Source organism: Populus alba, chromosome 6, assembly GCF_005239225.2.
Source record: "Populus alba chromosome 6, ASM523922v2, whole genome shotgun sequence".
Taxonomy (NCBI): domain Eukaryota; kingdom Viridiplantae; phylum Streptophyta; class Magnoliopsida; order Malpighiales; family Salicaceae; genus Populus; species Populus alba.
Window position 1 is genome coordinate 6,743,801 of NC_133289.1, and position 16,656 is coordinate 6,760,456.

General features: G+C 33.4%; 1 protein-coding gene across 2 annotated transcripts; it reads left to right on the top strand.

Moving 5' to 3' along the window:
* Positions 1–1,650: 1,650 nt before the first annotated feature.
* Positions 1,651–13,902, top strand: LOC118053428 (uncharacterized). Of its 2 annotated transcripts, none has more exons than XM_035064679.2 (25): positions 1,651–1,818; positions 2,051–2,186; positions 2,291–2,353; positions 2,486–2,587; positions 2,700–2,868; positions 3,001–3,099; positions 3,861–4,010; positions 4,282–4,321; positions 4,558–4,615; positions 4,728–4,810; positions 4,939–5,037; positions 5,151–5,266; positions 5,354–5,472; positions 5,991–6,061; positions 7,015–7,120; positions 7,325–7,464; positions 7,726–7,887; positions 7,967–8,070; positions 9,271–9,449; positions 10,245–10,434; positions 11,024–11,123; positions 12,050–12,218; positions 12,708–12,790; positions 12,897–12,973; positions 13,347–13,902. In XM_035064679.2, the coding sequence occupies exons 1-25, from the start codon at positions 1,753–1,755 to the stop codon at positions 13,516–13,518; spliced, it is 2,853 nt and encodes a 950-aa protein (XP_034920570.1). In that variant the 5' UTR covers positions 1,651–1,752; the 3' UTR covers positions 13,519–13,902. The 2 variants fall into 2 exon arrangements, with proteins under 2 accessions (XP_034920570.1, XP_034920572.1); XM_035064681.2 differs by having other exon boundaries at positions 7,729–7,887.
* Positions 13,903–16,656: the final 2,754 nt, after the last annotated feature.

The following is a 16,656-nucleotide window of genomic DNA, read 5'->3' on the forward strand; positions in this document are numbered from 1 at the left end:
ACACCAATTACATTTTAGTCCCTGGACAATTAATAAAATAAATCAAAACAGATTATGAATCTCACTCTCTAACCGAAACAATGTTGAATGATGAAATTAGAAACAAATCAATTGAAAAAAGGACAAAAAAATAACCCGAGTTAATTTGGTTAACCCGTTAAACACTATTCACGGGTATTGAGGCCATAATAACATAATATAAAGAAAACAAAACAAATAATCAAGCCTAATTCCCAATCAACCCAATATTAAATGATGAAATTGAAAAAAAAAGTTAATTAAAAAAAAAAACTCAAGTCAACCAGATTAATCCGGCAAATTTGCATTATGTGTCACGAGATAGGGATAATCCAATATAAAAAAAATCCAACATTAAATGATGAAATGAATAAAAAATATTGATTGAAAAAAAGAAAAAAAAAAAAGAAAAACAAACAACTTGATTTAACCAGAATTAAAATGTCAAAGCCCACAATCTTGATAATGAGACCAAGATATCCCTGTATAAAGCAAATCAAAATAGATTATGAAGCTCAATTATCAAATAATTTAATATTGAATGATAAAATTAGAAAAAAAAAATTAATTAAAAAATGACATAAAAATCAACCCAAGTTAACCTTTAAACATTATTCCTGGGTATTGAGGCCATAATAACTTAGTAGAAAGCAAACAAAATGAATCATGATGTTTAATTCTCAATCAACCAATATTAAATGATGAAATTAAAAAAAAAATTAAATAAAAAAACCTCAAGTTAACTAGGTTAAGCTAGCAAATTTATGATCTATGTCATAAGAGTAAGATGACCCAATAAAAAAATAAATCTAATATTAAATGATGAAATTTAAAAAATATATCATAAAACCTAATAGAAAAGCAAACAAAACAAATCATAAAGCCTTCAACCTAATATCAAATGATGAAATCATAAAAAAAAAGTTAATTAAAAAAACCCGAGTCAATCAAGTTAACTTACTATATTCACGATTCATGTCATGAGCATAGAATAACCCAATAAAAACCAAATCTAATACTAAATAATTATAAAAAGTTATTGATTGAAAAAAAAAAAATCATATTCTAATAAATAGTAAAAACCTAGATAATAAAATCACTACACTAAATCGCCTCCTTTTTTAGTCTATTTTAATTTAATATAATGGTGGACAGTGGACACAATTCACCATGTTTTATGATTTTTACAGTAAATTATAAGTAATGATTATTTTTTAATTAAAAATATATTAAAATATATATATATATATATATAAAATATTTTTAATATTATCATATCAAAATAATTCAAAGATATACATATAAAAAATTAATTTAAAATAAAAATTTAAATTAAAAGAAAAACATTTTTTGTGGAAGTATAGTAATTCGTGATAGCCTGGGAAAATTATTGTAATTTACCATATATTATTTAAACTTGTCAAGCAGTCTCTTTTACCGTGTTTCAGTTTCTCCGGTGATTATGTTTAGGAGTGTTGTTTTTATTGGTTTTTTTAAAGTATTTTTTATTTTTTTAAAAATTATTTTTAAAATTAATATTAAAATATTTAAAAATATAAAAAATTATTAATTTATAATATAAAATATAAATTTTTTTAAAAAATGTTTTTCAAAAATATTTTAATAACGCAATGCACAGTAATATTAAGGAACGAGTAGCGAGGAGAGCAAGAGCAAGAGCAAGAGCACGTATTGCTCTCTGGAGGTAGTGGTAGTAGAGAGATTCGAACGGAGATGGCCGGCGATCTATCAACAGATTCTCTTAGATTTATTATTGTCATCTCCGCCTTTTTGACACTGGTAATTTCTTTTCTTTTCTTGCATAATTCTCAATTCTTCTATTTTTTTTCAATACAATACTAGAATTGGGGTTTTGGAAATTCCAGTGAATAACAATAATAATTATTAGGGATTAAAAAACGATGCATAATTCTGCTCTGTTATTAAGAATTTTGTGAATGTTGCTTTTGAATTTTTTGTTATTTTATTTATTATTGACTAAATTATTGATTGATAAAAATGTTATTATCAGCTGCTAGCTACGGGGTCAAATGGGTCTCCTTCTGGAAGTCGCAAAACGGGCAAGTCTTCATTATCATCGGTGTTTTCTTTATTTAATCTCAAAGAGAAGAGTAGGTTTTGGAGTGAATCTGTTATTCACAGTGGCGGTATGTCTCTCTCTTGTTTTTACATTTTCCTTTCGAAGTACACGTATATCCAATTAACTGAGGAGTGAGTAGCTATTTATTTATCATTTGATTGTTGAAAGCAGATTTCGATGATTTGGAATCTTCTAGCCCTGCCAAAAAGGGACCTATCAATTTCACCGAAGCGGGTAATTCATCGTTCCTTCCTCGCATCTTATTGATTTTTTGTTTATCTATACGTGCTGGTAACTGTAATTTCTGCTTAGGCTTGCTAACTAGTGAAGGTCCTTGAATGCTTTTTCGTGATTATAATATTTCAGGTAACATTGCAAGTTATCTTAAGCTCCAAGAAGTGGATTCCATGTACCTTCCAGTTCCTGTAAATTTCATTTTCATAGGCTTCGAAGGAAAAGGGAACCAAGGTCTATATAATCTCATTGGCTATCGTTTTTTTTCTTAAGTAGTAATTGTATTTATTTTTTGTTCACTGCCTTAATCCTGTTCTTCTTCTTTCATCTGTGTGCCCATGTATAGCATTCAAGCTTCATTCAGAAGAAATCGAGCGTTGGTTCACAAAAATTGATCACATCTTTGAACATACACGCATACCAAAAATTGGAGAAGTTCTCACCCCATTTTACAAAATTCATGTAGACAAAGAGCAACATCACCATCTTCCCTTAGTCAGTCACATAAATTACAAGTAATGGTTCCATGTAGTGTGCATATTTCTTTCCTTTAAAATTGATTGTTGATTTAAAGATGCAATGGTATTAGTTGCTCTGAGTAGTTTTGAATTTCTGCTCATGTCATTATAATTAACTTGCTTGTGCAGTTTTTCTGTTCATGCTATTCAAATGGGTGAAAAGGTTACTTATATCTTTGAGCATGCCATCAATCTTTTGGCTCGCAAGGATGATGTGTCTGATAACAGGTGATCTGCCCCCCCCCCCCCCTCCCCTTTCTGTATGTTGAAATCCCAATTTACTTCCTTATCTTAGTTCTTGTTATAACTAATAACTAGGATTAGCCAATTTCACCTTGCACATGCTTCATGGCCACTGTCAGTTGTAATAAACTTGTGGTCAACAAGTTAATTTCTTGTTATGAGTGACAATATTTGTAGCGAAATGGACAGTGAGAAAATATTATTCTTTTTAATGTTTTGTTTTGTTGGTCAAAAGAATTGTTATCATGTGAACTTTGGAGGAAATATTTTAATGCTTGAATGGAAGTTGATTGCTCGAGGAGAGTGGTCTTGATATATCTGCACATGCGGGTTAGGATACCTGTCAAGTTCAAGTTATTTAGACATGTAAATTGATGTTTTATAGTATTATAGTTGCACATATTCTGCTTTGATCTTGTCTTTTAGACGCTGTTGCACACCTAGTATTCCAATGAGTGAATGAGGCTGGGAGGAATGTGATGTCAGCCCCAAATTATTTTTTCTGTCACGAACCTTAATTCTCTGTGCTAAAGTAACATATTTCTGGAAAGGAGAGAAAGATTGTTTTCTTTCTCAAGGGATTCTTCCTGCAGATCATGTTCTTTCTCTGGAGATTCTTTTCTGTGGATGTTCACTGAACACTTGTCCGTCACCATTCATTTATGCCTGATTTGTTTCCTTCTCTTGCTCTCACTCTCCTTATTCACTCTCTTCCTTTGTTAACTGTGGCTCATCCACCATGACAGTGATAACAAGGATGTCCTGTGGCAAGTAGATATGGACGTGATGGATGCTCTTTTCACTAGTCTTGTTGATTATCTTCAACTTGACAATGCATATAACGTTTTCATTTTGAATCCCAAGCATGACCTAAAGAGGGCTAAATATGGCTACAGGTTTGTATTTTTTTTAGGATGTCCCTGCTTCCTTTTATCATTTCGTGCACAATTTTAGAACATAAGAACACTCAACATGATACATCCCTGAACATGAGCTGCATCGAATGGCTGGCTTGAATCTTATCTATTGCCTTTTTTTTCAAACCTCTGAATTATCTAACTGTTCATTTTTGAACTGAGACTGATTCTGTGATCTGTGTTGCATTTTATAATGTAGTGTATCTTAGATTTGTCATATTATGTTTTGAAATTTATTTTGATATGGCAGGAGAGGTTTGTCTGAGTCAGAAATAACATTTCTAAAAGAGGTATTCTTTTAGCTTCTTCTTTCCTTTATATATCTGTTGCATTCTTCAAGCATGATAATTATTTGCACATTCTGTTATGATTTTCAATAATTTTGGCTACAATGAGAATCCTAGGCAATCCCTCATTCAATTAGTTCTTGGGAAAAATATTTGATATCCTTGTTCCCTTTTGGTGCTAATATGATATTTATAGACCAGATCCAGAATTTATTTTTTTGTTTATTTGTATTGTTTAGAATAAGAGCTTGCAAACAAAAATTCTTCAGTCTGGAGGCGTTTCAGAAAGTGTTCTTGGTATGAAACTATCATCTTCTCCATTTCATTTCCATTTATAAATGTTGTGGAGGCTTTTTATTTATATTATAATGTTCCTTTCAAAAGTTAATGTTCTGGAAACATTTTGCAGCACTTGATAAGATTAAGAGACCTCTGTATGAAAAGCATCCTATGACCGCATTTACCTGGACGATAACTGAAGAAACTCATACAGTTAATACTTTCTATAGCTTAAATCCTAAAACTGTTCAATTTTATCCTTCAAACAGAAAGATACTTAAACTGGTGTATCATATTGCAATATGTCTATGGAAGATGTAATAATTATTTCTATATTTAAGGTGGAATGGTATAATATCTGCCTGGATGCATTGAACAATGCTGAGAAGTTATATCAAGGGAAGGACACTTCTGACATCATTCAGAATAAAGTCGTACAAGTATGTTCTATCTCTCTTTCTCGCTATCCTTTAAATTGTTGCCAAATGAGATTATAGATTTGCAACTTTTATTGATTCTTTTATTGAGACTTTTGGTTTCTGTCTATACCAAGTTATTGAAAGGGAAGAATGAAGATATGAAGCTTCTTCTTGAAAAAGAGTTAAAATCTGGGGGCTTCAGTGATTTTCCTGCAGAGTGTCTTACAGATACATGGATCGGAAGGGACAGGTATCATTTTCTTCGTCATCCTCCCACCTCTCTTGTACACACACACACGCTATGTGGATACTCAACTAGTGGCATATTTTGCATCAGGTGGGCCTTTATTGATTTAACTGCTGGCCCCTTCTCGTGGGGTCCTGCTGTTGGTGGAGAAGGTGTGCGCACAGAGCGTAGTTTGCCAAATGTGCAGAAAACTATTGGTGCAGTTGCTGGTACTGTTGATTACTATTCCACTGAAACTTTTTTATTTTATTTTAAATTTTATTTCTTGTTTGTTGCATTTACACTATTATTTGTATTTAACCAACTTTTAAGCCATGTAATATAAGCTTTCTGGATTGAATGTATATGATGGTTGCTGTGGTAGATACATTGTGGTTTAGGATGCTTTGCTTCTTTCATTTCTTTTTGAGGTGCTTTTATTCCACCTTCTGCAGAACTGGACAGGCCCTTTTTGGAATTTGATTGCTTTGATATGTGCTCCCTTGCTTGTCTTCTTCATTGAAGTGGTCAAAATAGTTCATTCATGATTTTATGGATCCAATGACCAGTTATTTTGACAAATTAGAAACAATGCAACACTATTCTAATTTATAAATGCCAACTATCAACTCTTTGTATTTCACTTTCATGGAAACTTTGCTTTATTGTTCAATCAAGCATCAATCAGCATCTATACCAGTTTTTTCCAGCTTTTCAACGAATAACATGCTCCTTTTTTGGCATCCAGAGATTTCAGAAGATGAAGCTGAAGAGCGCTTGCAAGAAGCAATTCAGGAAAAGTTTTCAGTACTTGGTGATGTATGTACAAGTAATCAAACAAGTAGTGATTCACCATGTCAATTCCTTTCATATATTTTATGCTAAACAAAAATTGCTGCATGGTTACACCATGGTGATAGGATTCATATTAATATTAACCTATTTTGACTTCTAAGACTAATGATGGATTCTTTTTGTTGGGATCATTACCTAGGCTGTCTTATGGATAGATATTGAAATCTAGGCTTTTGTCTTGGCACCTCCCAGCTCTTAAAGATGGTGTGATATGTTTATCTTAAGAGAACCTTTGCTTTCTGAGAACCAAGAGTTGGCCAACTATCCCAATGGAGAAGACTTACAGCCTTAGAGAGATAGGTGGTGCCACAAATCTAGGGCCCTGAAAGAGACTTTCAATTTTGGTTTGATTTTAAAATGTTGGTTACCTATTCCAAGGTATCCAAGATAAGTATTGATTATTTGATAAAAGGGTTACAAATGCAAGTCTGCGGTGACCAGCAAGTTGAGTGTTGGATATCCATTTACCTCTATCTAGAAAATCTTCATCTTCTTGTGTAGGTCAATAGCTAGTTATCGTATAATTTAAACAATAGCTAGTGTCTACTCCATGGGTTCCCTGTGTTCTGCCTGCTTATTTAGTCTACTGTGCACTGGATTAAGTGGGTCAGATATGCAAGTTTGTCCATTGCCAATAGTGTAAAAATTGCTCATGACTTTGACAGGGATTGATCCATTAGCGTCATTACAGGAACACACATTTTCCTTTAAGAACTTACTTTTCTTTCCTTCAAATGATCAGCCTGTTCCCTGTGAAACTGAAGCATGAGCACAAGAACTAATCTTAATATTACAGTTGGCTAGATGATGATATTTGACTGGGTTCTGAGATGAAATTATATGACTTGGTTAAGCTAGATGAAGTGCTGTAAGGTTCTCTAGATTTCCTGTTTTAATTGATTCTGCAAATCTCACAGAAGGATCATCAAGCCATCGATATTCTTTTGGCTGAGATTGATATTTATGAGCTTTTTGCTTTCAAGCATTGCAAAGGAAGGAGAGTTAAGCTAGCTCTTTGTGAAGGTAGTATTCTTTAATCTTGCTTGTTTGGGCTGCATGGGTTCTATGGTTCGCATATAACTTGATGGGTGTTTTTTTTTTAATTTTTTTTTCAAAAAAAAAAAAAAAAAATCATAATGATGTCTTACTTTTGCAGTATCTTGTGTGAATTTTTGTTTTTTTTTTGTTTTTGTGAATTTAGCATAACTGTAATATATATGGTTACAGAGCTTGATGAGAGAATGCGGGATTTGAAAAATGAGCTCCAGTCTCTTGACCGTGAAGAGCATGATGAAAGTCATAAGAAGAAGGCCTTAGAGGCATTAAAACGAATGGAGAGTTGGAATCTTTTCAGTGATACCCATGAGGTATACCATTCGGTCGTTTGACAAGGATTATTATGCTGTCTTTTTCCTTTTGATTTGTTAAAAATCCATATAATGAGAGGAAAAAACTTGTGTATTTGGTTGGAAGAATTATTCTTAGGATTTTAAGAGTAATAGATGGTTGTATGGGTTCATTAGATAGAAGGTTCATGTGAATGATCTTTTAGCACATCCCTTTTTATTATTTGTACATAGTTGCTCAATATTTAATCTTGCCTTTGAGTTGGAGACTTATCTTTCCAGCAGGAGTTTCGAAACTACACAGTTGCAAGGGATACCTTTCTTGCACATTTAGGTGCAACCCTTTGGGGGTCTATGAGACACGTAATCTCACCTTCACTATCTGATGGAGCATTCCACTATTACGAGAAGATATCCTTTCAGTTGTTTTTCGTCACACATGAAGTATGTTCTGTCTACTATACTCTTAAAGGAGCTTTTATGAAAATTGTAATTTGCTCTAACCCCTACTTTGTTCATGCAGAAAGTTAGGAATGTTAAACATCTACCTGTTAATCTTGAGGCTTTAAAGAATGGGCTATCCTCCTTACTTGTATCATCACAAAAGGCTATGTTCAGTGAGAACCTGTATGTTTTCTCCATTGTTTTATTTTTGAAATTTTGTCCCAGTAAGTCCTTTGTTCATTAGTCACTGGATAGATTAAGATATCTCTGTCTTCTGTTACTAGTATCTTTTGTATGATTCATTTAATTCATGAACAACTTTGTATATCAACAGTTGGTCCCTGCTTATATAGTCATGGTTTGTTGTCAGAGTTTGTTTTCCTAAGAAGGCATCTCTAAAACTTATTCCCACTGCAGGGTACTTTTTAATCTTATTTACTAGAATAGGGTATTTTATGCCAAGTAGTCTTTGTCCTGCATGTATATCGACACCTCAGTTGTTATTTTTTTTAAAAAAATTTTTTTAAGAGATTATTACCTAGAAAATCTAGGTGAAGGTGCTGCCACCTCTTCTATATGTCTCATGACCTTCTTTTCTTACCTGTATTTTACCCTAAATCGTTTGATCCTCTGTCTTCTAATTAAATGCATTTTTTCCCATGTAAGTTTTACGGGAACAAAGATCACGGTGAACTTGGTCCTTCTTAGTTTACCAAGCATGATTATTTGATATTATTCTTCTCCATGTTCATCTCCCCCCTACTGTTGGTGATTGGCTGGATGAATTTCACAAGAGTTTTAAATGGATTTGAATGTTTTCTCTTACAGTAGGCCATAGACATCCTTAAGTCTTAGCTTTAGTAATCCTCAACACTCTATAAGTATTTTAATTTTTTGTTAATGGATTGCTCAATCTTCCTTCAAGTTACTCCTTCTAGTCTCTCCAATTACTGATGAATTACACATGTTTTAATGATTTTCAAAGGTCTCAGAAACAAAAATCCTAGTATTTAGATAAGAAAAACTTGGGGTTTACTTTTAATTGTTTTTATTAATAATAATTAGACACTTGGAATTAGAAATATAGAAAATTTAATTGACATGATGACATGCATCAAGTGCAAACAAAATGATATGAGAGGGAGAGAGATCATGACTGCTTCTCTATTTTTATGTGGCTAATAATTTATAAAAATAGAAAGTGACAAAAGTATGCAATGAAGTCTCTATGGCATAAAATACCTTTTAGAGCTTACATGGCATGAAGTACCTTATTCTATTAAAGTTAAATAAGAGCCTCATTTTGATAAAAAAAAAAAAAACACTCTTAGATTGTCAGGCCTGTCTTCCTTTCAACTTACTTATTTTCCAAATTGCATATAGGGTAGTGCTGTCAGAGGAACCTGCATTAGCAATGGCCTTTTCAGTGGCTCGGCGAGCAGCAGCTGTCCCATTATTGCTTGTTAATGGAACATATAGGAAAACCACTCGTTCCTATCTTGATTCCTCCATTCTCCAGCATCAGTTACAGAGGCAGCTCCATGACCATGGTTCTCTCAAAGGTCATCTATGAGCTTACATTTCTAGCTCTTCTTTTCTTCTGGCTTGTTATGACAGTTTTTTTTCCTATAATTTTGAAAACAATGTACTTGTTCTGGGACTTGCATGTTAATGATACTTGTAATGTTGGACATATTATTTCTGTCCCCAGTGCAAGTGATCCTGTAGTATTTGTGTCAGCTATGTTTAAAACCCTATCCTTTTTTTGAGTAGTCACCATAACCTTTTCCTTTTGGTTAACCTGTATTCTCTTTCTATTTATGTGAGATCATATACATGAGTAGATACCAGTGCATTTGTTAAATTACTATAATTCAGTAGATGGGTAGACAATTGATAGGTGAAGAAGTATGGGTTTTCACATTTAAGAGGCCGAGGCTATTGTTGATATATTAACATATGCATAGAGTGTTGCGCTTCTTTCTGGGTCCTCCAATGTTTCACCTGTACTAGTGTTGATGAAGACGAATTTGTGTGCAACAATCTCTGTTTGTCAGAGAGCTGCTCATGTGCCTGTCTTGGAAGACAGATTAGTAAGATGATTCTTTTGTAAGTAAATCAGGTTAGTTAGATGCACATAGTAGCCTCTGTCAATTTTCTGTAGCCTTTCAATCCAGTGACCCGTGGTCCATGCTCACTAAAGTTGTATATGTCATTATTTTTTTTCCAATTTTTACCATTTGCCTCTGGTATATGTGATAACTATCATAACCTACATCCTCTAAATACATTTTGTTTTTATTTCTCATCACTGACATATGCCAGGCTAATGTTTTCATTTTCTTTAAATAATGTAGGAGCACATGCCCGTAGTAGGTCCACACTTGAAGTTCCTATCTTTTGGTTCATTTATGGCGAGCCACTATTAGTTGACAAGCATTATCAGGCAAAGGCTCTTTCTGACATGGTTATTGTGGTCCAGTCAGAACCATCATCTTGGGAAAGCCATCTGCAGTGTAATGGGCAATCAGTTTTGTGGGATTTGAGGTTGGAAATATGACCATTCATTTTGATTTTATTAATGGCTTATTGTCAACTGTTGATATTTAGTTCAGTAGTTAGATAATTTCCAGAAGAAGCAGATGGAATTGCCTGAGGGTTTGCTGCTTCTGATGCATAGTTTCTGATCTCCCCCCCCCCCTCCCTCCCTCTCCTTTTTTTTTTTAAATTGCTCCAGTTCTTGACCTTTTGTCCCTGTTATATGCTCTTCCCCCCTTTCACTCTCTTTACAATTTCCTAGCATCTTCTACTTTTGCATGATTTTTCATTTTCATTTAATTTTAGATTTTCTTTCTCCTAGGGAAACTTCTGTAATATTGCAGCGGCTGCCCATTCATGCTATTCTAGTTTGAGTAAATTTTAGTACTTCAAAAAAAATATATAAGGAACGATGGAAGGAAAAAATGAAAATGGAAACCAATTTCTTGGAAAATTTACCTTAATTATGAAAGTGCAAAAGCATGAAATCTTTATCCTAATCCACTCTGGATCCTGAGGTATGCTTTTTTTTTTTCCACTGAAATCTAGAGTCTAACTCACATCTATTGTTATATTCTCCCCTTCCCCCATCATCCAGGAGCCCTGTAAAAGCTGCATTGGCTTCTGTCTCCGAACATCTGGCTGGTTTACTTCCACCTCATCTTGTCTACAGCCATGCCCATGAAACTGCAATTGAGGTACTTTTTACAATGTAGAGGTTATCACTCTGTGCAGTTCTGCCTGATAACATGATAGAACTCCAGTAAACATATGATTAGATGTGTAGTAATGCACTTTTCAGTTACTGGTGATAGAATTATGTGAGAGGTTTATTGTGGCTTATCAATCCTTTACCCCCTCAAAGGTTATAGATCGCATGATAGTTTGTACACTCCTCTGAGGTTTGAGTCTCAGAGACATTAAACTTAAAAAACTGGGAAGTTAGTGTTGGAATTATGTTGATTTTCTTGAACAATAATATGGCAACATAATACATGCCAAAGAAGAGTTAAAATTAGTTCACTGCCCTTCATTGATATACTCCTTTCAAAATTTTCTCAGGCTGATATATGCATTATATATAAATATGCTTGTACACGCACACATTCAGTACTAATTTCTGTTTGGCCTCTGAAACACCAATTTAATTGGCCCTGAACTTTCTTAATGATGGTATCTTGTACTCATTTTATCCTAATTGTCACTGGGAGAAACTGACCATAGACAGAAAATGGGCTTTTGAGAGGGAGAATTTGGAGACAGTCTGATCCTTAGTGTTTTTGCATGACGTGATTGCTTTGAAAATTCAAACCTACATACTTAAGATGTAAGCTCAAGACTATCTCATTGCACCAAAATGGTCATGTATTCTAATTGTCAAAGAATTGAAGTTCTATCAGGAGATCCAACTAGCAAGTCATGTGTCTTGTGAATGGTTGAATACCATCTTCACTTGGATGTTTTTCTGGAACTGAACATTTTGTGTCATGTGTTTTTCACACGCACATGCACACATACTTGTGTGCTTCAGATTCCTCGTCCTTTTCTTATTGCTGATTCTGTAGATGAGCTTGCATCTCCTGCCACACTAATTGAATGGCTAATGTTGCGTGCAATGTGACAGGATTGGGTATGGTCAGTGGGATGCAATCCTTTTTCAATCACTTCCAGAGGTTGGCATATGTCACAATTTCAGTCTGATACAATTGCTCGGAGCTACATCATCACAGCGCTTGAAGAGTCAATACAACTGGTCAATGCAGCCATTCGTCGTCTACTCATGGAACATACATGTATCCTTGCCTTGTTGTGTAGTTCCAGTTGAATATCTGTGATTCCTACCATTCTATAAATCTTGCAAGGTTTTTACCTTTTATTTTCTTAACTTTGATTGGAGTCCCAACTTATTTGCCTACACATGTTCATCTGGTATCCATTGCTATCCAATCTGCACTTTCATATTGTTCCTGCTATAACCTTAAGCTAAAGAAGTTCCACCTGGACAGTACGGAATTGGAATGCTCAGGGTATGCAATCAATTAAAAAAATTGAAATTCATAACCCAGTGCTTCTGGTTTCCTTTTGTTTAAATAGAACAAGATTCCACCTTTACTCTGTCTGTGAATTGCAATAGAACCTACCAAGGCTGTCATGATCTGACAGTTCAAATATTCTTGCAGTTGATGTTTAACAAAAAAAAAAAAAAAATCTTGAAAGATGCATCTGTATTTTTAGGCCTGTGATTGTTATTTGTCTTTGGATAAGGACTTGACAAAAACCAGCTGAAAAGACCTTCAAAATGTTTCAGTCTGAGGAGCGAGAACTTGTGAACAAGTATAATTATGTTGTTAGCCTTTGGAGAAGGGTAAGCATGCTTGTTCTTTAACCTCTTCACTGAACTATATTCCTGTTCAAGTCTAATATTTTGAAGAACCTGCTTGACTTATGTAATATATTTTGCTGTCTTTCAGATTTCAACTATTCATGGAGAGCTGCGTTACATGGATGCAATGAGACTTCTTTATACTTTAGAGGATGCATCTGAAAGGTTAGACACTCGTGACCTTTTTCTATTTCCTTTCCCTACTGAATCTATTCACGAACAAGTGTGGTAGGTACACTAATGAAACATAAATTTAGCTGGAAAGCTTCTGTTGGCTGCTGATCCATTTTGATGACTGGGCATAATTCTGGCAGTTTCACCTGCTTGCATTTTAATTATTTGAATTTGTTTTTCATTTATCGTATAGAAATGTCCTTTTACATCTGTTTCAGATTTGTTGGTGAATGAAAGCCTCGAGGATGTCAAACATTATGTTACTTATGCCTTTTCTGTTTGTTTCGATGTGCATGGCTGGAACTGAGGAAATGGCTGATATTTCTGGCTAGTTTATGACTTAGAAACCACATTTTTCTTGCAGGTTTGCTAATCAAGTGAATGCGACTATAGCCGTTCTTCACCCAATTCACTGCATGAGAGAGAGAAAAGTACATTTGGTGATTGATTTGACAACAGTCCCTGCTTTCTTGGTTGTTCTTGGTGTTCTGTATATGGTTCTGAAGCCTAGACGACCAAAACCCAAGATTAATTAATACCCTTCTAGGTGGAAGTCATGGTTGCGAAGCTGTGCGGGATTATGCATGAAGACTTGTAAAGTTACTTCGAGGGGGGTGATTACGCAAATTTTCGATCCTGTTTAGCATATTCATCATACACAGTTTTGTTCTCCATTTAAGGCTGCGAAATTTTAACCAAATGTTTGTGAATCAAAGAGGAAATCGGAATGAGATGCAGTGATGTAATCAACGAGCTAGAATATTGCATTGCGGTTTGCTCGAGTTCTGTACAATCGTGTGCTTTCTGACCCAGTAGTTAATCTGTTGTTTAGAATTTGGAACTGTAGGCAAAAGGTTTGTAACATACGTTTGAATTGTACATTAATTTGAGTTCGTAGAGAATTAAAACTTTTCGCAGCTTATGATGCTTATCTATGGTCGAGGCAGGGCGCCGCCCTCGCCCCTTGTGTGTTGCTTGCTGGGAATGAGAATGTAATGGTTTTGTGGAGAGAGTAGAAAAATTTTAAGCTCTAAAAACAGAGCACTTGCGTGAAATGCAAATTGTGTTTAAAAAAAAGATTGGATTTTTTAAACTAACAAAATTATTTACTCGCATGTTTATTTGTTAGTGCCCATAGACCAACCTAGCAATTAGCATAGCTAGAGACCGACCCGTCGGGGATTTCTCTCTTTAATTTTTTTATGCAAAGTCACAAAGCCCTCATTAATTTTCACTGGTTCTGTATTTATTGTATAACAGCTTAAAATAACTATAACTAACTTAGAATGTGGTGTGATTTGTGTTAATTTGTTGGCAATCTAGTAATAATGATTAGTGAGAGAGAGAGAGATTAAGTGTTTTTCTGAAATACCTGACCGATAATAAATAAGCTCAGCCATAGCTTTTCTTCAACTGCTCCAACACTGATCATCTTTCTTTTTTACTAGTTAAATGACTTCATTATGTTTTACATTTTAAAAAAAAAATTAAGATTTAAAAGTGTTAAGTCTTTTTATAAAATTATACCAAGAGTTTTAGGTTTGGTCGCAACGTCTAACCCAATAATAACATTTATAATATTAATAAGCATAACCCATAATTTAAGTGGGTTTGACTGCAATACCAGATCCAATAGCATTGTGAGTCTGGTTGCAAGGTCGTATGATAAACGAAAAAAAACTAATGAAAAAAAGAAAAAAAATATGAATTAACTGGGTTAACCTTTCAAACCAGGTTAACCCGTCAAACCTTAGATTCGCATCGTAAGAGTTTGATAACTAAATAGAAAAATAATAATAATGGGTTAACCCGAATTTTCACTCGTCAAACCAGGTTAACTCATGAATCCGTGCCATGAAAGTTTGATAACTAAATAAAAAAAAAATTTAACATTAACAATTTAAATTAAATTAATTAAAAAGAAAAACAAAAGGCATCAGCCTTTACATTGTGGACTGCACTATGCAGTCCATAGTCAAAAACATAAAAAAGAAAAACTAAAGCAGCAGCCGAGAACTACATAGATCTATGAAGTAAAAAAAAAAATAAATAAATTTAACATTAACAAACTAAGCTAAACGAAAAAAAAAAAAAAAAAGCAAAAAAAAAAAATTCAGGTTAACTCGTCAAACCAAGTTAACCTGTCAAACCAGGTTAAGGGATCCTTGTCATGAATGTCTAATAACTAAATAAAAAAAAAAAGTGAATATTAACAAATTGAACTAAATCTGGGTTAACTCGTCAAATCATGATCTCAGGATCTGTGTCATGAAAGTCTGATAACTAAATAAAAAAAATTAACATTAACAAACTAAATTAACAAAAAAAAAATTATGAAAAAAAAAAAAATTGACGGTCGAACTAACACCCGTGAAACCCAGGAAATTTAATATTACTAAACTAAACAAAAAATAATAATTAAAACGATAAAAAAAAGCAAAAAAAAATTCTAAGTTAACTTGTCAAACCAGGTTGACCACATCAAAAAAAAATCACTGTTTGTGAAAATTTAATAACTAAATAAAAAAAATTAAACATTAATAAAGTAAATTAAACAAAAAATATGCTAAAAGATTAAAAAAAAAAAAAGCAAAAAAAAAAAATCCTGAAATGCATAAAAAACAATTAAAAAAATAACACAATTTTTTTTAAAAAAACTAAGGTATAGAGATCACTGTTTTACCGTAGACTGCACACTGCACTATACAATAATATACAGTTCACAATAAAACACTAGTTTTTAGTAAAATGTTACAGTATTATACACTGAAAGATTCAGTCTTTTCATATTTAGAAGACTCTGGTTTTTCTTCTGTCAATAATGGCGAAAACGTTGACAGTATTGTTTTATTATTTTATCCTGGAATCCTGCTTGTTTTTGTCAATGATCAGTACAACAACACAACGGCAAGGGATCACATGACATGTCATCTTCTTCATTTCCATTCTCCAGCCCTTGTCGATAAAGGATGCTGTTAGAACTGGTGTTTTACCGCATAGGATGGAAGCATGTCCAGGCTACACATTGGTCCCTAGGCAACGTTCCTGCAGGGAAATTTCGTAAAGGCAGTCGATGCACCTCGAAGCTAGCTGCTACATCTGTCACGCTTCTAAATTAGAACATGATGGACACATGATCTAGAGTGTATAAAGACTACTTTAACCATGTTAAGTCTCGAACCTGTCACACTAAAACATCTTCCAAATAAAGAAGATTCAAATAAATTCTCAATTAATTAGATAATAAATTTATTTTTTTTAGAAATTATCAGTTTGAGTGTGATAAATTTTAAGGTTACTAAAGACTTATATAATTGTTAATTTTAGGATCTCGAGAAATTAGTTGAAATATATTCAAGCTGATTTAAATACCTATAATTAAAAATAAAAAATTCAAATAGCTAAAATAATATAATCACATCAATTCAATTTTACGAACACACTCATATTCTCACAAAATATCTATAATTATGTACAAACATTTCAAAACATACACTCAATCCATGCTAATTACAAAGCCTCACATTATATATTTATATAATCCAAACATGAAAATACAAAAAAAAAGTCTCCAAGAAATGGCAAACTAGCAACACACTAACACATGACTTTTAGCAACATCAAACTTTTCCTCAACTTTAAATACCTCTATGAAAGTGTGATTGCGGTTATTT

Coding starts and splice junctions, on each gene's coding strand:
- LOC118053428 (XM_035064679.2), top strand. CDS start 1,753: ATGGCCGGCGATCTATCAACAGATTCTCTTAGATTTATTATTGTCATC. Junction 2,588..2,699: donor CGAAGGAAAAGGGAACCAAG/GTCTATATAATC, acceptor GCCCATGTATAG/CATTCAAGCTTCATTCAGAA. Junction 4,616..4,727: donor CGTTTCAGAAAGTGTTCTTG/GTATGAAACTAT, acceptor AACATTTTGCAG/CACTTGATAAGATTAAGAGA.